At 48.9% G+C, this 26,373-nt stretch overlaps 3 protein-coding genes across 6 annotated transcripts; 1 reads left to right on the forward strand and 2 right to left on the reverse strand.

Moving 5' to 3' along the window:
• Positions 1 to 871: 871 nt before the first annotated feature.
• golga5 (golgin A5) lies at positions 872 to 10,676 on the reverse strand. The gene is made up of 13 exons (XM_056590822.1): positions 10,283 to 10,676; positions 9,299 to 9,988; positions 8,073 to 8,267; positions 7,051 to 7,270; positions 6,835 to 6,958; positions 6,216 to 6,419; positions 5,401 to 5,571; positions 4,989 to 5,117; positions 4,437 to 4,535; positions 4,109 to 4,334; positions 3,344 to 3,443; positions 2,761 to 2,824; positions 872 to 2,096 (listed from the first exon to the last, which is right to left on the reverse strand). The coding sequence occupies exons 2-13, from the start codon at positions 9,978 to 9,980 to the stop codon at positions 2,016 to 2,018; spliced, it is 2,295 nt and encodes a 764-aa protein (XP_056446797.1). The 5' UTR covers positions 9,981 to 9,988; positions 10,283 to 10,676; the 3' UTR covers positions 872 to 2,015.
• Positions 10,677 to 10,770: 94 nt separating this feature from the next.
• Positions 10,771 to 23,377, reverse strand: rtf1 (RTF1 homolog, Paf1/RNA polymerase II complex component). The gene is made up of 18 exons (XM_056590825.1): positions 23,071 to 23,377; positions 21,884 to 22,000; positions 20,750 to 20,906; positions 18,999 to 19,203; positions 18,046 to 18,163; positions 16,841 to 16,952; positions 16,525 to 16,663; positions 15,953 to 16,130; positions 15,526 to 15,608; positions 15,340 to 15,427; positions 14,704 to 14,811; positions 14,332 to 14,409; positions 14,022 to 14,143; positions 13,463 to 13,520; positions 13,275 to 13,352; positions 12,781 to 12,882; positions 12,393 to 12,507; positions 10,771 to 12,064 (listed from the first exon to the last, which is right to left on the reverse strand). Exons 1-18 carry the CDS (start codon positions 23,152 to 23,154, stop codon positions 11,958 to 11,960), a joined length of 2,049 nt encoding a protein of 682 aa, XP_056446800.1. The 5' UTR covers positions 23,155 to 23,377; the 3' UTR covers positions 10,771 to 11,957.
• Positions 22,742 to 26,257, forward strand: ndufaf1 (NADH:ubiquinone oxidoreductase complex assembly factor 1). 4 transcript variants are annotated; one of them, XM_056590886.1, is made up of 6 exons: positions 22,742 to 23,302; positions 23,862 to 23,926; positions 24,020 to 24,550; positions 24,826 to 25,011; positions 25,278 to 25,352; positions 25,989 to 26,257. In XM_056590886.1, the coding sequence occupies exons 3-6, from the start codon at positions 24,038 to 24,040 to the stop codon at positions 26,127 to 26,129; spliced, it is 915 nt and encodes a 304-aa protein (XP_056446861.1). In that variant the 5' UTR covers positions 22,742 to 23,302; positions 23,862 to 23,926; positions 24,020 to 24,037; the 3' UTR covers positions 26,130 to 26,257. The 4 variants fall into 4 exon arrangements, with proteins under 4 accessions (XP_056446861.1, XP_056446862.1, XP_056446860.1 ...); XM_056590887.1 differs by having other exon boundaries at positions 23,862 to 23,907; XM_056590885.1 differs by lacking the exon at positions 22,742 to 23,302 and adding an exon at positions 23,383 to 23,694.
• The last annotated feature ends 116 nt before the right edge of the window (positions 26,258 to 26,373 follow it).

Consider the following 26,373-nt stretch of genomic DNA (forward strand, 5'->3'; position numbering starts at 1 on the left):
GCTCCATGATTGCTAAATCTAACGAGAGAGGTAAAATTGCCATTAAGGAAGAAAAGCATAGTATGCCTTGCGACTGTGCTTCGCAGTATGCCTTGCGAAACCCAGTAGGCCTATGCCTTTCGAAACACCTCGTGATTGGTTGATGAAACGCTACCAGGAACGCCTAAAGGGCGTTCTTGTGTCATGACGGAAACGCCCAAGCCTGCAGCTGGACCCTTCTCGGTTCAGGGACACCTCCACACTCGAGGTGCCGGTGATCGAACTAGCTACCTTCCGGTGACCAGCCAACCCGCTCTACCTCCTGATCCACATGCCGCCCCAAGATGACATCACCCGGGACCACTGACCTATAGGACGGCCCACTGACCAATAGGACGATCCACTGACCTATAGGACGGCCCACTGACCTATAGGACGGCCCACTGACTGGAGAGGGAGGGGGAGGGAGGGAGGGAGGGATGGAGTGTGAGAGGGAGAGGGGGAGAGAGAGTAAGAGGGAGGGACAGAGACAGAGAGACAGATAGACATACGGACAGAGAGGGGGTGAGGGAAGGAGAGTGGGAGGGAGAGAGACAAAGGAGGAGAGGGAGGGAGAGAGCGGGAGGGGGAAAGAGACAGGTAGAGGGGGAGAGGGAGAGAGGGGGAAAGGGAGACGGAGGGAGAGAGGGAGGGAGGGAGGGGGACAGAGAGGGGGACAGACGGAGGAGAGAGACAGGTAGAGGGGGAGAGAGGGAGGGAGAGAGGAGGCGAGACTCTGAGTGTAATAGAAGTTCAGAGAGATGTCCAGGTTTCTGCAGATATAACCTTAAAAACATGAACATTGTCATCTCAAAGACATTCAGTATCTCCCTCCAATACATAGGAACCCTATCATACTGAGTGGTGGAAACAGTAACATATTAATGATGTCTGTCTTGGATCTTTAAACGTATGCTGTAAGCAGTGAACTGTAGCTATTCAAATGACGTCCAGTTTATTTGAGCAGATGTGCACCTGTGTCTCTTGATGGCAGAAAGTCAGTGGAAATGTAGGGTTGAGGTTTTCAGAAGAGTCTCTGGAGATTCCAGTGAAAGCACTATGTGTGCATGTCTCCATACCAGCTCGATGGCGCCCTCTTGTGTCAAACTAACGCCATAACAACAGGATTCCATGACCACTCTGGTGAACAATAATTTAACAATTTGAGTAGTATGCTTTTGTTTCATCAGGATTAACCTTGGCTCATAGATAAATCACAATTACATTTAAAATCTCCTTAACATGCAGCGCTCAACTGTTGTTCTTAAGTTTTATTCTCTTTATATTCTCCACAAACTTTGGGAGCCTACTCATTGCACATTGTTTCAACTAGAGACTCAAGACTAATTTTACAATGTTCAGATTAGCTTGGAATCGTGCTCTTCTATTCAAATATTTTTCATATTTTAAACTTAACATTCTACCTTGAAATATATATTATTTTACATTGCAAGTCAATGGGATTATAAAATATATTATTTCCCAAAGAAATAATAGTTCTATGAAAGATAAAAAATAGCATTGGGATTCCTCAGCCTCCAACTGAACAACATTCAGGATCTTCTTTTTCAGATGTTTATTAAAAGCCTTTTGTTTTTAAACATAGTGTTGAATATAATCTCTCAGGAAAAACGTGTCAGAAGGGAGATGAAGAAGTGCTGTACGATATCGAAATAATCAGCGTTGATTTAATGCCTCGCCAGCGCCCACCCCTCCACAGCGTTCGTTTAAAACCTCATGCCACTCACCAGGAATCTCCAGATTGGGAAACCGATATTAATAATAATAATAATAATAACAATGATGATGATGATGATGAAGGGCAGTCAGTGGAAGTCTGTAACCATGGCGTTTCTGTGCAAAACAGGAAGAGTTTGGTTCCTAGTGAGAGTCGTTGAACCGTCGTCCAGCAGCGAGCCTCATTGTTTGTCTTTCGTTCCGTCGAGGGTAACCGTTCCCGACGTCGACGGACGGACGGGCGGGGGGGGGGGGGGTCCTCATCTGCCCCCCGGGTGGTCTGTGTGCATCTCCGGCGTGTACGTCAGCAGGACTATCATCACCCACAGGTGCAGGAGACCCTGCGGGAGGAACAGGAAGTCCACGCGGTGAGCCGGGCCCCTCTCTGTGTTAGCTCTGGCGTGTTGTTCATTGCTATCCTGGTTTTATGTGCGTTACTGTGTATGAAGTATAGGCTACTTTGAATCAAAACGTATGAGAAAGGTGCTAACTGAATCGAATGCTCCGTTCTCTCTGCACCACTGATGGAGCTTCAACAGATCCCGGAGTGGTCGCCAAAACGAACAAACATTTACAATACTTCTTTGAGCCTGTGAGGACATTGACAGCAGCCCCACATCCTGTTGCTGCATTTATATCACGCATTTCTGACCAGTGGCCACTCAAAGCGCTTTACAACATGACCTAACATTCACCCATTCATGTACACATTCACACACCGACGGCGGCGTCGACCATGACAGCCAGCTCGTCGGGAGCAGTCAGGGTGAGATGCCTTGCTCAGGGACTCCTAGACACCGGGAAGCCGGGGATCGAACTAGAACCCCTCCGGTTACCAGCCAGCCCGCTCTACCTCCGGAGCCACACGCCGCCCGACAACAAATGTGTTGTGAAAGAGTTAAACACATCACAGAAAGCAGACGTTTTGGTTGCATTTAAAAAAGACATTCTCATGGCTCAGCAGTTGAAACCCTGTCGCGATGTACAAGAGTCAAAGATACTCACGATGTACAAGATAACAAACACTCTGGCGATGGGGTAGCGTCGCAGGAAGATCCCCAGTCTGATGCTGAAACAAGAACAAGGGCCCAGCATTATGGATCGTTCCAGATGCCTCGGTCACCAGCCTTCCAACTTTCACTTGTGACGTCATTTCCTGTCTCGTAAGACTTATAGCGTTCCCGTTCTTCTTTGTGATTGTCTAAGGTCATTGGCTAGACGTTGTTATTGTTAGCTACATTATTCTCTTTAGCAAACAAGCTCGAAAACAAACAACAAACTTTACAATGTATTGTACGCACAGAAAGACCGTGCAATGCATAAATTGGTGACCGGAATAAAAGTGATCAAGTGTTTAAGACCATTTAAAATAAATATATCAAAATGACCAACGTGGTACGAATAAATCTCTTTACGGGCGCAGCCATTTTTTGTGCCTCCGTGAAATGCCGCAAGACAGCTGGGAGATTTCCCCACTTGCAACTCGGAAGGCTGGTGTCCGAGGCATCTGGAACACACCACCAGAAACCGGTAGTGACCCGTCCTAGGGACACGGTGTCGGGGGACGCACCGAGCAGCGCAGACTGACCTGAAGCGGTCGATGGTGCTGGCCGCCTTGCGCACCTGGCCGTACATGCCGGGGCTGTCCTGGTCGCTGAAGAGCACGGGCGTGGCCCTCTGTCGCGCCCCTGGAGGACCACACACACACACACACACACACACACACACACACACACACACACACACACACACACACACACACACACACACACACACACACACACACACACACACACACACACACACACACACAATGGTCAATGGAGTGCATCTATCCAGCGCTTTTCTAACCAGTGGCCACTATACTTAACAATATTTCCCAACATTCACCCATTCATTCACCCATTCACACACCGATGGCGGGGTCGACCATGTACGGTGACAGCCAGCTGGTCGAGAGCAGTCGGGGTGAGTGCCTTGCTCAGGGACACCTCGACCCTCGGTTAGGAGGAGCCGGGGATCGAACTAGCATCCTTCCGGTGTCCAGCCAAATCTCTCTACCTCCTGAGCCACATGTTTGCAGGTACACAGGAAGAATTTACGAATACTGCAATACTCTTTCTGGAATACGGCAAAATAGGGGTTTTAAATGGTATCCAGATTTTGATAATTATGTCAGTCAGGCAGGCAGTTCATGAACCTAAAAAGTTAAATGTGATCAATATCAGGAACAATTCAGATATCTAAAAAAGAAATTAAACCAACTGCAGTAACCCGTGTTCACCAGCGGGTGGCGGTGTTACCCTCGTTACATTTCCAACGTGGGGTTGCCCCTCAACTCCTCCCCTCCTACCTGCTCCCTCCAGGCTGCCCATGTGGATGGCCTGCCCGCCGCTCGGCGCCCCTCCCTGGGCGCTCTTCAGCTGCTGCTCCAGCCTCTCCAGCTGGAAGGCCAGGGAGCTCTTCTCCGTGCCCAGCGCCTCCAGCATGGTCTGCTTCTGGATCAGCGTCTCTGTCAGCTGGTGCAGACGGCTCTCCAGCTCCACCTGGCTGCTGCTGCTCAGAGCCTTATTGGTCAGCTGGACGGGACCAAGGGATGAGTGACAGGTCAGGGGGGGAGGGGGGGCCGTTGGTAAAGAGAGCTGAGGTGCAGCGGGGGGGACGAAGGCGAGGAGGTCTACCTGGTTCCTCAGCTTCTGGATCTCGTCCTCCCGGTCTTTGATCCGGCTCTGCAGGCTGGCTTTGGTGCGGTGACTCTCCTCCTCCAGGTACTGCAGCTCCTGAGGACACAAATAGAACATTGGTATTAAAAAAAGAAATCTGGATATCGAGCCATAAAATAAATATAATAAAATACGTCTGGTAAATCGAACCTATCCCGGGCATGTGCTGCCCCTGTCCTTCATGTGTCTGTGCCCTACCTGGGTGGGTGGGGTTAGCATTAGCTTGGTGACGGTCTCCAACCTGTTTTTATGCGGTTAGAGTTAGCTTGGTGTAGCTCTGTCTCCCACTGGTTTAATGAGGTTAGTGTTAGCTTGGTGTATCTGTCTCCCACTGGTTTAATGAGGTTAGCGTTAGCTTGGTGTATCTGTCTCCCACCTGTTTTAATGCGGTTAGCGTTAGCTTGGTGTAGCTCTGTCTCCCACTGGTTTAATGAGGTTAGCGTTAGCTTGGTGTATCTGTCTCCCACCTGTTTTAATGCGGTCAGCGTTGGCTTGGTGCTCCTCCCCCACCTGTTTGTGTCGGTCCAGCTCGGCCTCTGCCTCCTGCTTGGCTCTGATCTGCATGGCCTGCTGGTCCTGGAGCTCCATCTGCTGCTGCCTCCACGTCTCCACCTCGCTCATGGCCTGGCTCTCCAGCTCCTAAGGGTAGTGGCACGGTTGTCTTTCAGAAATCCTACAAAGTGAGGCCATGTTCTGTGTACCTTTAACTGACGCTGCTCAGGATATGTAGATGTTTTTTCTTTTGTTGTTCTTTGCAATTTCTTATTTTTGTTCATATTATCGCCTTAATTCAGATGCGGTTTTACCCATCCTAAATATCAGCTGCAATGGCCTTGCTTGACCAGAGGTGGCGCTGTGGCTACATTTAAAAGACGTTCCCAGACCCCCTCTGATGTGGGGGCCCAAAGGGGGCCCCGCTCACCTGGACCTCGGCCCGCAGCGCGTGGACCTGGCCCTGCAGCCTCTGCACCTCCTCCTTCTGGAGCTCCTTCTCGTGGCGCATCTCCTCCAGCTCCAGGACTGCGCCCCGGCCGCTGTCCAGGGTGTCCAGCCCCGAGCCCTCCTTCAGGCTGGAGATGAGCTTCTCCTTGGACTGGGGGGGGACAGGGACAGAGGTGAGGGAGTGAGGCTGGAGACCAGCTTCTGGTTCAGGGACACCTCCACACTCAGCTAAGAGAAGCCGGGGATCGAACTAGCTACCTTCCGGTGACCAGCCAACCCGCTCTACCTCCTGATCCACATGCCGCCCCAAGATGACATCACCCGGGACCACTGACCTATAGGACGGCCCACTGTCCTCTAGGTCGGCCCACTGACCAATAGGACGGCCCACTGACAAATAGGACGGCCCACTGACCAATAGGACGGCCCACTGACCAATAGGACGGCCCACTGACCTATACGACGGCCCACTGTCCTCTAGGTCGGCCCACTGACCAATAGGACGGCCCACTGACCTATAGGGCGGCCCACTGACCTATAGGACGGCCCACTGACCTATAGGACGGCCCACTGACCTATAGGACGGCCCACTGACCAATAGGACGGCCCACTGACCTCTAGGACGGCCCACTGTCCTATAGGACGGCCCACTGACCTATAGGACGGCCCACTGTCCAATAGGACGGCCCACTGTCCTATAGGACGGCCCACTGACCAATAGGACGGCCCACTGACCTCTAGGACGGCCCACTGACCTCTAGGACGGCCCACTGACCAATAGGACGGACCACTGACCTGCAGGATGCGCGAGGCCTTGTGCTTGTAGTCCTGCAGCTCCTGCCGGCCCAGCTCGGCGGCGGCCCGGGCGCTCCTCGTCTGCTGCTGCAGGTCGTCGGCGCGGCGCCGCTCCTCGGCCGCCCGCCGCTCCGCCGCCGTCACCGTCTCCGCCAGAGTCTGCCGCTCGGCCTCCGCCCTGGAGAGACGCACCGCGGCCTCGCTCTGGGGGAGGGGGAGAAGAGAGGGGGGGGAGAAGTGGGGGGGAGAGAGAGAGAGGGGGGGAGGGTTGGGAGAAGAAAGAAAGAAAGAAAGAAAGAAAGAAAGAAAGAAAGAAAGAAAGAAAGAAAGAAAGACAGAAAGAAAGAAAGAAAGAAAGAAAGAAAGAAAGAAAGAAAGAAAGAAAGAGAGAGAGAGAAGCAGTGGGTTGCGATGAGGTTCTCCGAGACATAAATAAAGAACAAGTGAGGGGGGGGGAAGAGGAATAATGTATTGTACGAGTGGAAGCAGGGAAGCACAATGGGAGTCTAACCAGGAACCTCTCGGCTGGAAGTCAACCACCTAACCACTAGGACGATATTGGCTCTTTCTGGGTAAACAGAGCCGAGGCCACGCCCACAGGCCTCCCATTGGCTCCTACCTGCATCTGTCTGTAGTTGTCCTGCTCTCGCCGGAGGGTTAGCTCCGCCTCCCTCAGCCCCTGTTGCAGCGTCTCCAGGGCCTGCGACTGCATGCTGCTGCCTTCTGATTGGTCCTGCAGCAATCTGAAACCAAGAGGGGGTTCGGGGTCAGAAGGCCATCGTCCGGTAGGCTGCGGGACATTGACGCTCGAGCCCGAGACCCTTCCGACTGTTACCGGGACTTCTCGCTCTGCGCCGCCTCCAGTGCCGAGTTGCGGGTCTTCAGCAGCTGGTCGGCCTCGTCCAATCGGATCTTGAGGACCGCCAGCTGGCCGTCTTTGGCAGACAGGGCTTCAGTGAGGTCATCAACCTGCGACCGGAACTCTCGGACCACGCGGTCCGTCGTGGACTGGTCCGAGTTCCACTTGTCGGAGCGGAGGCGGGCCTGGTTCAGATCTAGTGTGCGGGGGGGGGGGGGGGGAAGACAGAATCATCATCACAAATGATCACTTCAATCATTGACACAAATTCAACATGTATTAAAGAAGGCACTGATCTGTACAAAGAATGATTTTATAGAATCCACCGCCTTTGACCATTGGATGACTCTTATTGGATGCTATTAAGTGGAACCAAAAGTTTCAAAACGTACAAAAAGCTAAAATTTAGGAGGAAGCCTATATAGACTATACCAGTGGTTCTCAAACTGTTCTACTAGTGTACCGCCTCCAAGATATTTTTTAAGCGGAGTACCCCCTTCACCGGCCCAAAACATCTATAAAAAAATAAATACCATTAATTAGGCATGTGCTTTCTATTTGGCAGTTTAGTGAGGAACATGAGCCTGGGCTTCATGCATCTGTTGGCTAATGTCTCCCCTCAAAAGAAGCAAAACGCCAGGGGAGGGTCGGAGCATGGAGAGGGGAACCCCACTCAAATACATTCCTCCTGAAGCTGACCACAGTTTGGTGTTTCTGGACGCGCCCTCTTTTTCAAAGATTCTCCTTCCTCCTTGTTGTCAGATTTACGTATTCAACCACTTGTCCATTTACTCGATTCTCTTTTGTTTAGCTTTCAGATTAGTTATAATTGTACGATTTTTTTACAGGCGAAACCCTTGCACTACTCAAAATTGCCCCCCCAGGGGTATGCGTACCCCCGTTTGAGAACCACCGATATGGACCATACTGTGATACAAGCCTCCATACCTAAAACCTAAAGCCATGTCCCAATCCCCGGTCCCGTGCGGTCGACCTACCCTCCTGCATGGCCTTGGCCCTCTGGATGAGCGAGGCCATCTCCTGGTTGAGGGAGGTCACCTCGTTGCGCAGCAGCTGGTTCTCCAGGCGCAGGCTGGACAGCTCCTGGCTCCGGGACTCATCCGGGAACAGGGGCTCCGGTCGGCCAGAGTCCTGGGGGGCCGACAGCCCGGAGTCTGAGCCGTCGGGGGTGTCTGGGTCGGAGGAAGGTGGAAGGAGGAAAAGGATCAGAATATATAAGAGTTTATAAATATGTTTATGTCGGTGGGGGGGAGGTAGGGGGGCCTTACCCCCTTCCACCCTTACTTTATGTTGTACGTCCTGGCACTTAATGTACACACTTATAGAACTCAGTTATATAGCATCTTAAGGAGGGATCGGCCGATATTGATTTTTTTTAGGGCCGATCAATCAGCCTTAGCCGATAACCGATACGCTGATACAGATTTTCTTGAGCCGATACTACCCTGGAAATCCAGAGTTCTCACGAGAGCACAATTTGAATTTGATCAGCGAGTCACTCTGGGAACAAGCCATATACTCGTGTATATTCTGGGCCTCCTCTGAACATTAATCAATCACATCGATCTATCAACATATCACTAATCTTAAGTATCTTGGCTGCATATGGGGAATGGTTAAGTTAGCAATTGTTAGTGCTTGGCACTTTGTTCTATGAACATCCTTACTGTGCCGACAGCGATATATTGTCGTTTCTCTTTCTTCTGCCAAATGTATTTATTTGAAGTCGCTTTGGATGTAAATGTGAGGTGAATATGAGAGCCGGAGCACTGAGATAGTGAGACGGTTAGGGTGAGATGACACTAGATAAAGAGAGATAGAGAGATAGAGCGATAGCAGCGATGAAGAGAAAGTGAGCGAGATAAACGGATGAAGAGTCGAGAAATAAAGAGATGCAGATTGAGCGATGAAGACAGAGCTAAACAGATGAAGACTTAAAGAGATGTAGAGAGAGGAAAGGAGCAGAGAGGACGAGTGAGATGTCAGACAGAGTTCGAGCGCAATGAAGAGAGATGGACGCATGAAGATATAAAGAGAGATACAGAGATGGAAAGCGACAAAGAGAAAGAGAGAGAGAGGGAGAGATACACAGACGGAGCTATTGAGAGAGACGTAGAGCGAGATCCCAGAGGGAGAAAAAGCCGCTTCCAAATGGGCTGCCATGACTCCAGACAGCATCCAATCAGCTAAAAGAGGCTCCTACCGCGGCCAGGGTCCCGTGCAAGGCCCTCCTCCGACGTTTTCATGCTGTGCGTCGACAAGGAGCTGAGGCTGGACGCCCGGGAGATCCCGAGGGCGGAGTGGGGCGTGGAGGTCCCGGAGGAGGCCAACGCGCTGGACATGGGTGTGGAGGTAGAGGGCGGAGCTTGGGGCTCCACCACGGGGACAGACACCTTCGGGAGATCTCGCCTCACGTCCTTCCGGTCGCTAGTGGCGGCCGGCGGGTCCGAGCTGTTGAGGAAGTCAAACAGCATGTCGTCGTCCACGTCCTGCTCACTCTTTTTGCGCCTCACAAAACCCGAGGAGGCTCTCCCCGTGTTGGTGGAGGAGGTCGCTCCGACGCTGGAGGAGCCCAGGGGAGTGGTGGTGTCGGGGTTGGTGGAGGAGACGTTACTTGCGTTGGAGAAAAGAGGGGCGTTGGATCTTTTGATGTTGCCAGCTGCCGCGGTGATGAAACCTGGCGGATCGTGGAGCGATTCGTAGTTCTGCTGCATCCCAGGACCGTCCGTCCGGTACCCGGAGGTGGCGTACACGGAGGAGAGCGATGGATCACCTCCGTATTCAGCTGCCAAGGCATTCTCCTTCTGCAGGGCAGTAGCGGCTCCTGCGTCCACTTTGTTTAGGAAATCTTCCGCTTTCCCGGCCAAGTCAGTGAACCAAGACATCCTTCACCCTGAGGGAAGACACATTTCGCCAAGACTTGAGGTGAGTTTTCTGCAACAGCTAACAAGCGAACCAATGCAAGTCGCACGGATTCCAGCTAGGCCTACTACTACAAACACACAAACAGTATAAATCTTCTACAAATCGATAAGTCAACGTCAGCGAATGTGGAAGGAATCCACAATAATGTCAACCGCCGTCTGCATCGCCACAACCCGACAATAGTCCCAGTTTAGAGTCAACTATTCTATAGCCGCAGAGCTAACAGCATAGCTAGCCAGGTTCAAAGCAGGCAGTGACATACCGTTCACGACGCGCAGTATAGACAACGGGGAGGTCCGACTGTGTGGCTATCCGGTAGGTTTCATCAGTGAGTGGAAAGAGGTTTATTCAAAGAAAAGAGACGCTGAGTATCATCATCTGTCAAAGAAGAGATTGTTGATCTGCTCTCCCATACGTGGACCAGGAAGTGCTACCGCAAGGACCCCATAACAGAACGCCCCAAACAGGGCCCGACTAAAAATCAACCAATGAGATTGTGCTAAATTGAATAGGCTTTCTATGTGTAGTCACTGTGTCAATATTTGCAGTAAGATCCCACTAAAGTCGTATATGACGGCTCAGTCTTTGGCCCTTATACAGAACTGTCGCAGTCTATGCATTACTTTCAACAGGAAACTAAAAATAGGTCAAATATGAATTACTAAACTATAATAAAATCATACCATTTAAAAATCCCAGACTTATATAAAATAGGTACCCATCTTAATAGACTGTGAAAGAGACAAGGACACAAAAGCGTATGAAACAGTGCCTTTTATTTATTTTCCTCGCACTCACTCCAAAATGCATATTTACATAGCATGCCACATCAATACAAGAACCGACTATGGACACAGTCGAGGACACTCTGAGCTGATCGGAGAGCATCGGCGGGAAACGGGTGAACAGGTCTCTCGAAAAAAAACGCAGGAAAAAAAAAAAGTGGAAACAGTATCGATAAAATTTATTGAAAAAAATAACCACCCAAACGTTTGCTATTAGGAGTCGTTTTATCAGATTAAAATAAAATACAAAACCCTCCTCCACGATTTAAAAACGATGGGTTAGCCAGTACGGTGTAGATCGGACAGTGGTGGGATAGAGCACCGACACTGGTTGTCCCGGGAAGACGCGTTAAGTTCTATGGATGCCCTGGTTTTTGACAGTGGTGCTTCAGTGTTGGTCGGATCAGGGGAGCTGGTGAACTCCTATACCGTCTTAAACCTGTAAAATGCCAACGTAAAAGTCCCCCTGCTTAAGTTTCTAAACGCTGTCCTTGTTTAAAAAAGTAAACGCGTCTTTTCAAGGAAGAAGGATAAATTGAAACGGGACTCGCAAGCAGTGACGTAGAGATCAGAATCGCGGGCAGACGAGAAGTTAAATTAACAAAAGTCCTGGAAAGAATTGAAAAAAATACGATTTATTATACGAGTTTTGTATAATGTATGTAATGTGTGTAAAAAAAAAAAGAAAAAAAAAAAGGACAATAAAGCGGACAACAAAATATAACCGGACAGGTTTCCTTCGAGAAAGTTCCATCGAGAGAAGGGAAAAATAATAATAATTTTGTCGTTGCTTAATCAGCATTTCCTCTCTGAAGGGTTAAACAGTCTCTTGTATCGGCACACACACACACAACTTTCACGTTTCCACGCAGTCGCACAATCCTCAATCGCTCATACACACACACTCCCCCACACACACACACACACACACACACACACACACACACACACACACACACACACACACGCTTATACATGCAATGTAGTTCTGAGGCCGAGAGATCAGTCTTGGAGGCTAGCTGGATCCATTAGGAGCCTGATTCACCTGTAGTGGCCATCTTGGATGTAAACCCTAACTGCAAGCATTTAGATCCAAGATGGCCGCCCGGGAGCCGGGGAGGGTGGGGGCTGAGATGGGTCGGTGGTGGAGGGCTAGATGAGGCCCCTCCTCTTCTTGTAGTCCTCCAGGTTTAGGGAGCGGCGTGGGGCGCCGTCCTTCACCGGCAGAGCGTTTGAGCTCACCGACAGAGACTTGGCCTCTGCAATACGACGACACAGACGGACAACGGATTAAACCACATACCTTCTTCTATTCGTAATCGCTCTAGACTCTCCTGAACTGATGCCCCTGAACTGATTATCGATTTAATCTTTATTTTTCTTTAGGCTATATTAAAAACTCCCATTGGTAGAAAATACCAATACCAATTGGTATTTTCTACCAATGGGAGTTTTTAATATAGCCTAAAGAAAAATAAAGATTAAATCGATAATTGATCACTAATTATATCGATGATCAATCAAGGACACTACGACACTAAAAAAATCTGTAAAAAAAACAACAGAATAAACGGGTCCTCTGTGCACCTGCGTTGGGAACCTGCAGGTCGATCTTGACGTCAAAGTCATGGACTTTGAAGAGGTCCTCAGAGAGGTCGCTGTGGATCTTGGCTGCGTCTCGCTCCCGCTGGATGGCTAAGAGCTGAACCAAGACAAAAGCATGGGTATTGTGTCGTCATTGGGGAGCCTTCTTTCAAACTCTGGCTAGTTACAGGTATCAATACAATTGCAATAATTGATTTGATTTAACTTGTTGTTTAGAGCAAAAACATTAACATTCAAATAAGTACAACTCAAAACGAAACTAAAATAGTTTGAAATCATCAAAGAAAACAAAAAAGCAAAAATAGACAGTAGCACCATCTATAGGTGGACTTTGGTATTGCAAAAATATACAATTGAAAACCAAACTCACCTTGTTCTTGTCCAAGGCGTTGGGGTCCATGATGGACGAGCCGGAGCCGTACTTCTGGTCAAGGTGGGCCAGGATGGCTATGTGCACGGAGGGGTCCCGGGCCTGCGCCGACACACACACACACACACAACACCAGAGGTTTACATCGGCCCCCGTCCTGGTGGAATACCCCCCACAGCGCGACCCCACTACAGTGGTTTCAACGCGCTCCAAGGACCCGGGCGCGTGGTCGGTGGGGTGCTCCATTCCCAGCCCGGAGGTACCGGGTTCCATCCGCCCAGCGCTGCGGTCTGGCTGCAGGCGGCCGTGAGCAACCAAACCCCAGGGTTCCAAGACCAAACCTGTCCTCCCCTAGAGGACTCAGCAGAGAGGTCCTCAGAAGAACCCCCTTCTCCCCAAGGAGACTCAGTAGGGAGGTACTAAGGAGAACCCTGTTCTCTTCTAGAGGACACAGCAGAGCGGTTCTAAGGGAGACTCAACAGAGTGGTTCTTACGTTGGACACCATGGTGGGCTTGCACTGTCTTCGCGTGAACGGGTCCATCTGTTGGTTCTTGGTGTTCTGTCCTTCGGCCTATGAGGAAGCAGAAAAAAAAAAAAAAAAAAGGTCAGCTGACCTGTTCACTAGCCAATGAGGGCTCTCCGTAGTTCCGAGCAGCAGACGGGCTCGTGATCGGGACTTACGACAAGCGCTTTCTCCGACTCTACGATGTTCCAACTCCGGTTCCTCTGGTTGATGTAGCTGGAGAGAGAGAGACGAGCGGGAGACCAACACGGTTAACACACCAAGGAGGACGAGCCAAAAAGAGTTGTGCAAATGTTGACGGCAACTTAGATTTTTTGGTCACTTTACAGACTGCATTGTTTACAGGCACTTTACAGACTGCATTGTTTAGTCACTTTACAGACTGCATTGTTTACAGGCACTTTACAGACTGCATTGTTCAGTCACTTTACAGACTGTATTGTTTACAGGCACTTTACAGACTGCATTGTTTAGTCACTTTACAGACTGTATTGTTTACAGGCACTTTACAGACTGCATTGCTACAGTCACATTACAGACTGCATTGTTTACAGGCACTTTACAGACTGCATTGCTACAGTCACTTTACAGACTGCATTGTTTACAGGCACTTTACAGACTGCATTGCTACATTCACTTTACAGACTGCATTGTTTACAGGCACTTTACAGACTGTATCGCTGGATTGCTCAAAGAGGATCCCGGCAGTCGACTGACCTGATGGCGGAGATGTTCTTCGTCCTCTGACGGTCCAACATCTCTGCCCTCTCCTCCAGCGTGTTCAGCTCTTCCTGGATCCCCTTGGCTTTCTCCCCGTCCCCACTCTCCTCCGCCATGGCCTTTGATCAAATGCAAAAAAAAAAATTTTTTTAATCATCTATTCGCATTGCGCAGATGTTTGTGCATGACGTCGTAGTTAAGGCGGCAGGTGTGTGTTGCTTAGGCGGCCGCAAAAGCTGCAAAGTGCTGTGGGAAAACCCTGGAGATTAAGTGAGGTTTGCGTTCTTATGGTGCTGCCGCTCGGTACCTTGTCTTTGAAGAGTTGGGTTTTCTTCATGGCGTAGTTCGACGGCGCCTTTCGGAACCGGTCCTTCTCCTTCACGATCTGTCGGCAACAACCGTAAGATAAAAAAAAGTTATTCTTTGGGGTGCCTCGGTATAATGAGGAGAAAACACAGAGAGGCCAGCAGAAATAGAATACAATAGAATATAATTCTCTTTATTGTCATTGCACATCGTACAGCGAAATTTAAGTAATCCAGACGGTAAGATTCACAACAAAATATAAGAGTAAAAAATATATGCATAACAAATGAAGATCAAATATACAGATAAATAAGAATAGCAGCTGAGGTTATTGGTATTGCAAAGTAGTTGGGGGGGGGGGGGGGACACTCACGTCCTCTATGTCTTTATCGTTGAACTTGTGGTTCATGGCCTCTTTGATGGACTGCTCCTTCTTGGTGATCTCGTCCAGAGTCGGGACCTGCATGCTGGCGACGACCATCTGCACAGAAAAGACAGAATGTCAGGCGTTAATCAGGCGTTTACCAGCTGCTCCTGGTTGGGACACGAGGACAGAAACCATCTTTAATGGTGACATATTATACCACCAGGTGTGAGGGTGATTAGCCGTTACAAGCCGTTTTGAAAATCTGCCACAAGTGGGCGTGTCCACCTAGACGTATGACGGACACATCTAGGTGGACACGTCGACCTAGACGTATGACGGACACATCTAGGTGGACACGTCGACCTAGACGTATGACGGACACATCTAGGTGGACACATCCACCTACACGTATGACGGTTACATCTAGGTGGACACGTCCACTTGTGATGTCAGAGGAGGCTGATTTTCAAAACGGCTTGTAACAGCTAATCGCCCTCACAGCCGGTGGTATAATATGTCACCTTTAATACATTTTAGCGGAACGGAGATGAGCCACCATGAAACCCAAGGAACTGGATTCATGTGGATGAGTAGAGGACATTCCAACAACATATTCAGAATCAGCTTTGGTTGTCCACTTACAGCCTCCTTCCACTTCATGAACTCGTTGTCCGTAAACTCCTGATTCGAAACAAACTCGAGCCGGAAGACCCTCGTGTCGCCACCGTGCCTGAGGGATCAGAGTTAAAAAAAGGTTCAATACCGAAGTCCTAAACGCAGTTGCGACAGAAAATCAGCTAGGATAGATTAAATCCTGGAGGTGCCGACCGTAACTGCAGGCCTTTGTTTGTTCTCGTCGTTCCGAGCTGGTACACCTTCGCCGTTTCCACCACGTCCACGATCTCGGCAACCTGGAAAAGATGAACACCGATAATGAAAGTATACCCTGTAGACGTTTAATAAAGATGGAGCGATAATGAAGGTAAAGTATACCCTGTAGACGTTGAAGATGGAGCGATAATGAAAGTATACCCTGTAGACGTTTAATAAAGATGGAGCGATAATGAAAGTATACCCTGTATATGTTTAATAAAGATGGGCCAAAAATGAAAGTATACCCTGTAGACGTTTAAAAAAGATGGAGGGATAATGAAAGTGAAAGTATACCCTGTAGACGTTTAAGATGGAGCGATAATGAAGGTATACCCTGTAGACGTTCAATAAAGGTGGAGCGATAATGAAAGTGAAAGTATACCCTGTAGACGGGCTTGCTGCTGCTGTTTCCGATGCCTATTCTGACGAAGCAGCCGGTCACCGTCTTGGAGAAGAAGGGCATGTGGCACCAGCGCTCAAGCTTGTGTCGGGACAGACGGACGCGGTTCAGCTCGTCCGGGAGGGACACGGGCTGGGACTTGGGCGGAGTATCCTCCTTGCTACAGACCACAGAAAACACTGCCACGTTTAGCAATCAGCAGGGAGGGAATCTGACATCTGGCTGTGAGACTATCGACTTCCGTTCGTGGTAGGATTTATGCATTTTTGTTCATAGTTCCCTGTATGATTCTTAGTGAACACTTTACTAAATATGTAATTTGTGCTTTACGGATATCTGCATTCATTATCCGAACTTGGTTGCATTTTTTAAAACATTATTTAAATATATAGCATGTTCTTTAATTGACAAATCGGAATGTACGTTAACTGAATGAATTGTATTAGTCAACCTTCTGCCCATGGTTGTGTGTGAAGTTCCCTTCCTAGCCTAAGAGTGACCCGAGGCCATCCGGCAAAATTCCAATAATCCCGCTAAGGAAAAGCGCCACTCACTCGTCTTCATCGTAGGACGAAGAGCGGGAACTCCGGTCGCTCTTCACTGACGACTTGTCGTCATCCTCCTCTTCCTCCTCCTCGTCGTCGGAGTAGACCTCGCTCGTCTTCAGGGGCTCTCGCTTGGCCAGGAGCTCCGCTGCTCGGCAACATGGGAGGGTCAAAGGTCACCGTTTGCAACAAAACGTCTACTACAGTTGATGTTAAATATGTCTGCCATATAATTATATAGTATACCTAACCCTTTAGCGTCGCTTGAAAAGCGCAGTGTAAATAAAGCCCTATGCGATGGACCAGAATGCGATGGACCTCCCACCTGTTCTGTTCTTCTTCTTCTCCCGCTCGGCCTTCAGCTCCTCCATGGCCTGGGACTTCTTGTCCAGCTTCTCGTCCCGTTTGGACCGCCGCTCCTTGTTGTGTGACATCACCTGGCGAGGAGGAGGGGGGGGGGGGGGGGAGCTTGAGAACCGCCCGGCACTTCAGACATGGTGGCTCCGGGGTACGCTACTAGCAGCTGGGGCGTATGGCGCTTAATCTAATTCTGAGCGTGATTTTGATTTTAGCGTCTAACGATCACAAAACGAATATAATCGAGTTTTTTATTATTTTATTTCTTCATTAAATGTTTTGGAGAAAGTGCAGAACAGCTGGATATATATCTGTACATTATTTTAGATTTGAAATTTTTCTTTTTGACCAATTTGTGTATTTTTTTTAAATGCCAAATTTCCAAGTTGTCAGTTACAAAATGTTTTTTAGGAGAGACAATGCTGAATAAATAACATGTTTTCAAAAAAAATCGTTTGAATAATCGGGATTTCAACATTGACCAAAATAATCGTGATTATTATTTTTTCCTATAATTGAGCAGCCCTATTGGGGTGTCCCCCTTACAGCCACCCCCCACGGTAGACCTGGTGGCCCTGGCCAAATTTCGATAAAATATATATATATTTTTTTGTTGTCTGTATTTTTAAAGAATTAATTTTTCATTTTTATGCTTTATTCACGAAGAGTTAAGACACAAAATATCGTTATTTTAATTAATAAAATAAGGCGCTCTAAAGAGATGTCCCTGCTCATCGAGGTGGCGCTCAACACATGAATGAGGGAGACTTGAACAGAAGTTAACTAGCCAAAGAAGAGTAACTGAAACTCAGTTTTGTACCATGAATACAGACCGAAATCCAGCATTCGTTAAGACGTACATTGTGATTTATCACGATAGGATTGTCTAACAATATATTGTTTATTTCAGAATCAGTATCGCGGGCCATTTATCACATATCGTATGGTGAGGTACTCTGTGATTCCCACCCCTAGTCCCCACACAAGATCTGGACCAAACAGAGGGACCTTTCTGGACTAAGTACAGCACTAAAGACACAGAGAGACGGGATCTACTTCACATCAGTCTGATGAAGACGAAGTGAAACCCGGGTTCCGTTCCTAACCGTCACTCCAATGTGTCTGTCCTGGATGATGATGAGGGAGAAGATGCTGATGAAGATGGACACTCACCAGTGGCGTGTCCTGGACCTGCGATAGCTTCCTCTTCTCCTGCTCCTCCTCCTGTTTCTTCTTCTTCTCCTCCTTCTCCTTCTTCTTCGCCGTCTTTAGTTTCTTCTTGATCTCAAACCTGTGGCCACACAGAGGGAACTCTCAGAGCCAGCGCTAGCTATTCTATCATGGGGTGGAAGCCTACGCCCTTTCGTACTGAAGACATTCGGTACGAGTCTTACGGTCCGGCACACGTGTCTACCAAACGAAAGCAGCGTGGTTTTAACCACTTAACATGCAGAATGATTGTGTGTGCAGTATCCCCCCCCCCCACTCCTATGCACCCATTGAATGTTGTACATCCTGGCACTTAAAAAGAGTACTTAGCATTGTGTAGCATCTTATCCTAGCGAGCTTTGTTGTATACGGGGAATGGGTTAACTAGAGGTTTTTAGTGCTTGGCACTTGGTTCTATGAACCTCCTTACTGTACCGACAGCGATATAATGTTGTTTCTTTCTTCTGATCAATGTATTTATTCAATGTCTCTTTGGAAAAAAACGTCTGCTGAAGGCCAAATGAGGAAGATGAGGAATTAATTGTAATATTTATTTTTATTTTTTAAGAACAGTGTTTTCTTGACGCAATGCGGTTGCCACCGCTCACAGAAAAACGTTAGATTACTGCAGAGTGAAAGCATGCGAGTATCAGAGAAAAGTTGTTATCTCCGAAACGTTCGCTTACAAAAAGCGAATCTCGCCTCAGCCTCGCCGCATGTGAAAACGTAAAGCTTTTCGCTTTCCTTCCTCTCCTACTTCCCCTTTCTTTCCCTCACCTCCTCCTTCCACTCAGTCTCTCTCCCTCCTTCCTTCTTTCTTTCCTTATCCGTCTCTCTCCCCACTCACCGTCTCTTGAGCACCTCCCTCTCCCCTCCCTCCTCCCCCTCTCTCCCCCCTCTCCCCCCTCACCACTCACCGTCTCTTGAGCACCTCCCTCTTCTCAATGCGGTTGAAGAGCTCCTGCTCGCGCTCCTTCTCCGTCATCTGCTCCAGGCGGGCGCGGTCCTCCTCGTCCCCCATCAGGTCCTCCCCGTAGCCGTCCCGGAACACGTCGTCCTCCGAGGAGGACTCCGAGTCCGAGCTGGAGGACGAGCTGTTGGTATCCGAGTCCGACACCTCCCCTGGGAGAGGGAACGCCGTGTTAGACGCGGGGGGGTCCGACTCCCGGTCCGGAGAGTTCGAATGCCAATACCTGCAGTCTAACCTGAAGGCGTCCTAGCCGAAGACCCCCCCCACCCCCTAACCCCCAACTGCTACTTCATTATCTGCTACATGCAGATAATGTGGCCAAATCATTTACATTAATTATACACTTAATCGCAATTAGTCCGTTTGTGTCCTTTTAAATTCATATTTAAAATATATATACGTGTGCAACAAATTGCTTTGAATTGCATTTGTATCACATTGGCCATACGCAATCATACAATATTCATATTCAATAAAACACAACTATCCATTACTAGGCACAGGTCCCCATGGCGATGGGGAGTCTCCATCCACCACAGCCAGGAGCCACCGTAATGTACGGCGAGAGAGCATTAGCTTTAGCATAAGCGGCTACGTGAGGTCGACCCGGGATAGAGGACTAATCAACTAATCCGCCTCGACGCTTAAAGACTCACTCATCGTCTCCGTGGTAACTGAACGGTCAGCCGCAGAACAGCACGTTTATTGTTTAAAAGCCATTCATCCAGAATGTGTTTGCCCGATTTTATACGGCAACCCTGCCCCTCAATATACACGGTAGGGCTTTGACTTTTGCCCAAAAATCATATTCGAAGTTCGTTTGTTTATTAATATTCGAATATATTCAAATATTTATTAATAATATTTTGACCATTAAATGCCCTCAGTAAGACCTGGATTGGGCTTCACGAGGTTTGTTTACCGGCGTTGCTATGGTTACCGGTCCTGCGTGTTCCAACGGTTTATTAGGTTTCTAATAAATCGCCGTCTAATCAATACTTCATTCACGGCCTCGTCCGTGGTCATTACAATATTATGAATAGACTGCGTCGGGTTCTCCGACGTCTCTCCCTCTTGGCCTACCATAACAGGTTTGAATATTAAGGGCTGCCTAATATTTGTTCGAATTTTGATTTATTTTTTGATAGTCTTTATATTCGAATACCGAAGTTCGGAGTCAAAGCCCTAATACACGGCCCCAACGTACTCACACACAACCCGCTAGAATGTGAGGTCCAATATTGAAGCTCTAGGTATGGGGAGTTCTGCACGGGTGCTTGTGGTCTTTCTAGGGTTCTCAAAGTGTACAACACCTTTACAAACGCAACACAAACACGATCACTCCTGCTTTAACACCATGCAGTAATCTCACAGGTCAGCCCGTGTCATTGCAGAACCCAAATGGCAGACTTTGAGGAATAGCCAACCATTCAATCCAAAAATCTTGTCCATCAATGACAACAGCATATATTTGATGGCAGTAGATCAAATATAAGGACGGACATCAGCACTTGATTTTAGATTTAAGTATCGGGCGCTGAAAGTCTGAGAGTCTACGGAGTAGCCACATTGTTCCGTTCACTACACGCCGTTTTCCGTTGTCGACCCATTTTCAACCCCGTTCCCTGGGATGTCCCTAACCGGCAAATCCCGCCCGGTACGGGGGCAACCGTGCTGGCACCCTTGGGAGCGACTCACCCTCCTCCGGCGCGGAGCTCTCGGCCGAGCTGTCCCCATCGGAGCTGCCGGACGCGGCGGCTGCGGCCTTGTGCAGCTTCTTCTTGGAGGCGGTCTTCTTGTCCGAGCCCTTCCCCGGCTTCACCTTCTTCTTGCCCTTGGTGCCGCCCACCGTCCACTGGAGCGGGGGACACGAGGCGTTAGGGTCATAGGGGGAGCTGACTGAAGGTGACAAACAAGGGGCCTCCTCTCTTTCCGTCGGAGCAGAACTAACCGCGTGGGATTCAACTTACTCTTAACGTTCCCGTTTAACGCTTGGATCGTGTTTTGAATTCGAAGGAAACGATTCAAGACCAACCCCCCCCCCCCCACTGTTTTTGGGAAATACTTTCCCTTATATTTACGTTTTTCTGTGAAAGAAATAAAGATCTCTATTTTTAGTAAAATATTCAGTGGCCTGAAAAACCTAATCTGTTATGTTGGCGAGAACAAATCCGATTCATAAAATAAAAAAATGGGATTCTTTTTAGTAAAAGTGGAATGGTTGCATAATACAAATTTGTAAACAAAAAGCCTGACCGCAAACACAACCTGAATGTTACTTCAGGTTCAAGTGCTGTGGGTCGGGGGGGGGGGGGTTGTTAGAGATCGGCCTATAAGGTCTTTCAAACACTAGCTGTGAGTAGGGCTACACTGGACTTCGTTTGGCACCTAGTAGGGGTACAGTGGCTGTTAGCAGAGATGGGTGATGGGCACTAGACTTGCGGTTGCCTATATTACATGTTTTCTGTGCACCTTGTCCGAACTTATCCCTAATTCTGTCTGTTTTAGTGTATTGATGTGACTCTGACTGGCTGCCTGGTCTGTCGCGTGACTTGATGCCTGGACTCCCCATTACCATAGACATTCATTCGTTTTTCTTAACTAAATAATTGAAATGTTTACTTGTATTCAAATGCAAGTCAATGATAGCACCCATTGCACCCTCTATTTCTTCAATGCCAATCAAGCAAGTTTTTTCTTGCCCTCTGGGGGAGGGGGGGGGGGTGGAGGATTAGGGGGGTTTCCTAAATACATGGTCTGTGAAGACCGTTGCGACATTGAACTGTGATTACGGGCGATACAAATCGAACGATAACGCAGGGACGCACGCACCTCGTCGTCGCTGTCTGACGTTTCAGAGTCTGAAGACGCCGCCGCCGTCGGCTTGCTAACAGGCTCATCCTGTTCGTCCGAGTCTGTCCTCTTCCGCTTGGCCAAAGAGAGCAGCTCCTGGAGGAGCAGAGGGGTGAAACGCCGATTACAGGCCGGGCAGAAAACAACCAAAGAAGGCTTTGACAAACAAAAGTACAACAGAACCAGAAGGTCTGGGAAAGGCTTGATAAACAAAAATAATTAAATTGACACTGTAGTTATTTGATCAACACAGATCGTGGTAATATGAGAGTCACATTACTGAAGGAATCGGTGGAGAAGTTGATTACCGACATAATAAGGAGAAAATACAGAAAATACTTCAGTCCCGTCCATGCACGCCACCGTATTAAAAGAGACAACAGCATCTTACAACTCTAGGGGCAACATGTTTTTGCCCTGTACAGACGGGTGTTTGATGGACATTGCGGCAAAACGCCATCAAAACACTAAGCGTCTGCACCAGCATCCAGTCTTGCTGCAACACGGCAGCAAGGCTGTGGTCGAAGCGGACCACAGCCTCACGGTGCCATGCTCTCTCCAGGAGAGTGTTTGTCAACAACACCAACACAGACGTCCAACCCTGCGCCCGTGACGTCACGGCGGGCAAGGTGTTTTACTGCGACCCTCCCCGTGGCGCCATCACAGCCACGAAACGCACCCAAACATTAATAACAAGTCATTGCCATGTGTCGAGCAATCGAGGGACACCACGTCAGTGCCACACATCCCAACATAACACGGATGTCCCACAGTTATTAACCCCCGGAACGAGGCCCCCTGCGCGGTGCCCAGTAGGTCTACTGCTGGGGGAGATGAGCTATGTTTAGCTCCTGCGTTAGCATTGGTGGCTAATGGGTTCATTACTGTCACTACTACCCGAATAATTTAATTCGGCTTTCGTAGAGAAGCACACCCGTTTCAACCACGTGCAGAACAGGATTCGGCGAGTGTGGAACCATTCGTATGTGACTGGGTTTGTGTTGGAGGAGGCCGTCGCTCTCGCCTTCCTCTCCTCAAGAAGAGCGACCATCAGCGGCTGGCCTCGTCCCCCCTCATCGGCTAGCAAAAGCTCCTAAAAAACCTCCAGATGTCGACCACCGAGGAACACTCAAACGATCCTCAAAAGAGCTACAAACATCCCTTACCTGGTCCAGGTTATCGTCGCTGGCGCTGTCTTCCGAGTCGGAGTCTATCACGACTCGACCTTTCCGTTTCTTTACATTCACCATGATTAGCTGCCGAAGCTAACCCGCTAGCTACCTCTGTGTCGTCTGAGTGTTTGGAGGTAAACCGTGCGCATGCGCAATAAGCATGTTATCCGGCCATGCCAAACCGTTTTCGGTGTTTTATGATGAACACAGAAGAGGAACATCTCAGGTGGGTGTTTTTATGACGTTATTATTGGTGTATTCGTGGAGGGTGATGGGTTCTAAACGTACAAAGAGAGACGCGATAGTAGCCGAGGTAGGAACTAAACGTTGGGAGGAAACGAAGAGGGGAATAAACACTCGGTGCACTCACTCATGGGAGGAGCGTCCGTCCCACTCGTCCCACTGCGGCTGCTGCTGTAAACATACATGTCTCCTTCTACTATATTGACCTTTTTAATGGATAATTAAACGCTGTGTGTGTGCGGGATAGCATATGAACGATTGACAGCACTAATTAATCCTCAATAAAGGTCATTGTTGAGACCTGTCGTAAACACAACGTGCCTATTCCATTCATCTGTCCTGCTATTTACGTGGAGGTCACAGAGAGCAGATGATGTACGTATGCCGTTGATTCTCATTTTTTAGCGTTAAACGTTTTTTAATTGTGCACCTCATTCTTTCGTCAAACGTTATCTTTGCCCAACTGTCCGTGCCACTTTCTCTGACCTGTGTTTATTCAAATGTGTATAACCCTACAATATCGTGTCCACGTCTTTCAACAGGTAATCCAGCCCCAGTCAAGAGAACCCCCGTTTCAAACGTTTCCTGGTAAGGATGAACTTTCAGTGTGAGTAATAAAATAATGTGATATTCTATTGCGGCACACAGCGCATCATATTCCCATCACAATAACCCATTGTTCACCACTTCGTCTCCACAGTGACGTTAACTCTGTAAAATGTCCTTGTCGAGGATCGCACGCCACCCTCGGGCGGGGCTGCTTGGGTGCATCCACCAGCAGTTATTCCTGAACCCCTCCTCTCTGCCGGGGGGGGCCGACACGAGGCCCATGAGCCGGGTCCCGTACCGGAGACCCGGCGAGCCCAAAGACAACCGGCCTCCCTGGAAGAAGATCAAGTTCGACTTCGCCAAGGGCGTGGAGGGCGTGGGGCGGCAGATGATGCTGCTGAAGAAGGAGCTGCTGGACCCCCTGGTGGGGCCCGAGGGGAAACCCATGCTGGAGCACATGCTGGAGCAGAACCGAGTGGTGTGGGAGTTCCGGGGCTCCGAGTGCCTGGAGCAGTGGAGCGTGTCGTCGGACCGCGAGATCGGCGGGCAGAGCGAGGCGTACCTGAAGCTGGGCCGCAACGACAACACCTGCCTGCTGTACGGGAGCCTGAACGCCGCGCCACCGCGCGACGGGGAGACGCGCTACAGCGGTTACTGCACCCTGCGCTCCAAGCAGCGGCTGGTGAGTGACGACCCGCGACGACCCCCCCCCCCCCCTCTCTTCCCTCCCCCTCCCCTCTCTTCCCTCCCCCTCCCTTCTCTGCTCCCCCGGCTGTTTTTGGGCCAACGTTTTCCACCCTGAATGGGCGGGTCCCCAGGTACCCGTCACACTAGTTTAACGAAGAGAAAAAAATAAAATAACCTGTATATCCTAGAAGGGATATTTGACTTTAGTCCGATTTAATGACGGGATCCCCCATGACCTCATAATCACCTACACGACGCTCTGGTCGCCAGTGTTCCTTTGACCGGAAGACCCACTTTGATTGGACGAGCTTCAACACCCTGCACCTGCGGGTGCGTGGCGACGGGCGTCCCTGGATGATCAACCTGGCCCCCGAGAACTACTTCAGCCACCAGAAGGACGACATCTACAGCTACTTCCTCTACACCCGGGGAGGACCCTACTGGCAGGACGTCAAGGTACGGCTCCACAGTGTGCCCTTGGGTTTAAAGTGAGGGGTGGATTGTTTTGGTTCTTAGACGGCTGACGTTAGGGGAGTCGCTGGCCGTCTAAATGCACAATGGCCAATTGCCATGTGCTGTGTCAAAACCTCATAAAATAACTAAAATGTAATTGGTTGCCCGTAACATTTTCCAAGCATACGGTCATGGGTCACAGGGTTGGAAAAATAAAATGAGTTAAAATGAGAGAATAAAATCGATATGTATTCTTAACCTCTCGACAGATCCCTTTCTCAAAGTTCTTCCTTGGGCATCGTGGCCGAATACAGGACGATCAGCACCATCTCTGGCTCGACAAGGTAGAGGATTGGCAACACTCTTCATGCATTTAAAGTTGAGTTACAAGGGGACCTAAAAGCGGAGGAGCAAAAATGGGACTCAAAATTTGGCTGAAACATTTTGGTTGAAACTGGAGTCTAACAGCCCAAATCTTATGGTTCACAGTCTATGGCAGTGGTTCTCAAACTCTTAGATACTTTTTCCGCTGACTACCTCTTCACCAGCACACAAAAGATTTACGTAAATAATGTAGCGCGTTCTATTCGGCATTGTAACCATGAACATTAAAAGGTTGAAAATACTCACAAATTAGTGAGGAACATCGGCCTGTGCTTCATGCAACTGTTGGCTAATTTCTCCCCTCAAAAGAAGCCCAACGCCCGGGGAGGGTCAGAGCATGGAGAGGGGAATCCCATTGAAATATATTCTACCTGAAACTGATGTCATTTTGGTGTTACTGGATGCGCTTTTTTGCCGGATTCTCCTTGTCAGATTGACGTTTTAACCACTTGTCCTTCTTTGTCTAGCTTTCAGAATATTTAAATTTATTTTCAGGAGTAGGAGTTTTCCCTGCAGTACTCTATGGTAACCCCAGGGGTAAGAGTACCCCCATTACTCTATGGGTTCATGCGGTCATGCGTTGTTTTTTTCCTCAGATCAACACGATAGGCTTCACCCTGGGGGATAAGGTGGACGGGCCCTTCCAGCTGGAGATAGACTTCATCGGGGTGTGTAAAGACTACGCGCACACAGAGGAGTTTGCTTACGAGAAGTACAAGAGGAACCCTGAAGTATAGGCTGGACCGCTTCATTCAGGGGCAGCCTTCAATGGCCGCTGAAACCAATTACTGTAAATACAATTCAGGGACGGACTGACCATGAAGGTCAATAAATAAAGTTTTTTTCGGTTTTAATTCAATGTCACTTGTTTCTTTTCTCGTCAAGGTCTTCAATCAGGTTACAGAAAATATCCACTTTAAAGGTCTCCTATACTACTTTTCTGGTCTTAATTTCTTATCAATGACTCATGACACGAATCAC

Source organism: Gadus chalcogrammus, chromosome 5, assembly GCF_026213295.1.
Source record: "Gadus chalcogrammus isolate NIFS_2021 chromosome 5, NIFS_Gcha_1.0, whole genome shotgun sequence".
NCBI lineage: Eukaryota > Metazoa > Chordata > Actinopteri > Gadiformes > Gadidae > Gadus > Gadus chalcogrammus.

Coding starts and splice junctions, on each gene's coding strand:
- golga5 (XM_056590822.1), bottom strand. CDS start 9,980: ATGTCTTGGTTCACTGACTTGGCCGGGAAAGCGGAAGATTTCCTAAAC. Junction 6,420..6,834: donor ACAACTACAGACAGATGCAG/GTAGGAGCCAAT, acceptor CCCCTCCCCCAG/AGCGAGGCCGCGGTGCGTCT. Junction 4,335..4,436: donor TCCAGAAGCTGAGGAACCAG/GTAGACCTCCTC, acceptor GGTCCCGTCCAG/CTGACCAATAAGGCTCTGAG.
- rtf1 (XM_056590825.1), bottom strand. CDS start 23,154: ATGGTGAATGTAAAGAAACGGAAAGGTCGAGTCGTGATAGACTCCGAC. Junction 14,812..15,339: donor TCATGAAGTGGAAGGAGGCT/GTAAGTGGACAA, acceptor TTTTCTGTGCAG/ATGGTCGTCGCCAGCATGCA. Junction 14,410..14,703: donor ACGATAAAGACATAGAGGAC/GTGAGTGTCCCC, acceptor TGTTGCCGACAG/ATCGTGAAGGAGAAGGACCG.
- ndufaf1 (XM_056590886.1), top strand. CDS start 24,038: ATGTCCTTGTCGAGGATCGCACGCCACCCTCGGGCGGGGCTGCTTGGG. Junction 24,551..24,825: donor TGCGCTCCAAGCAGCGGCTG/GTGAGTGACGAC, acceptor TCTGGTCGCCAG/TGTTCCTTTGACCGGAAGAC. Junction 25,012..25,277: donor CCTACTGGCAGGACGTCAAG/GTACGGCTCCAC, acceptor ACCTCTCGACAG/ATCCCTTTCTCAAAGTTCTT.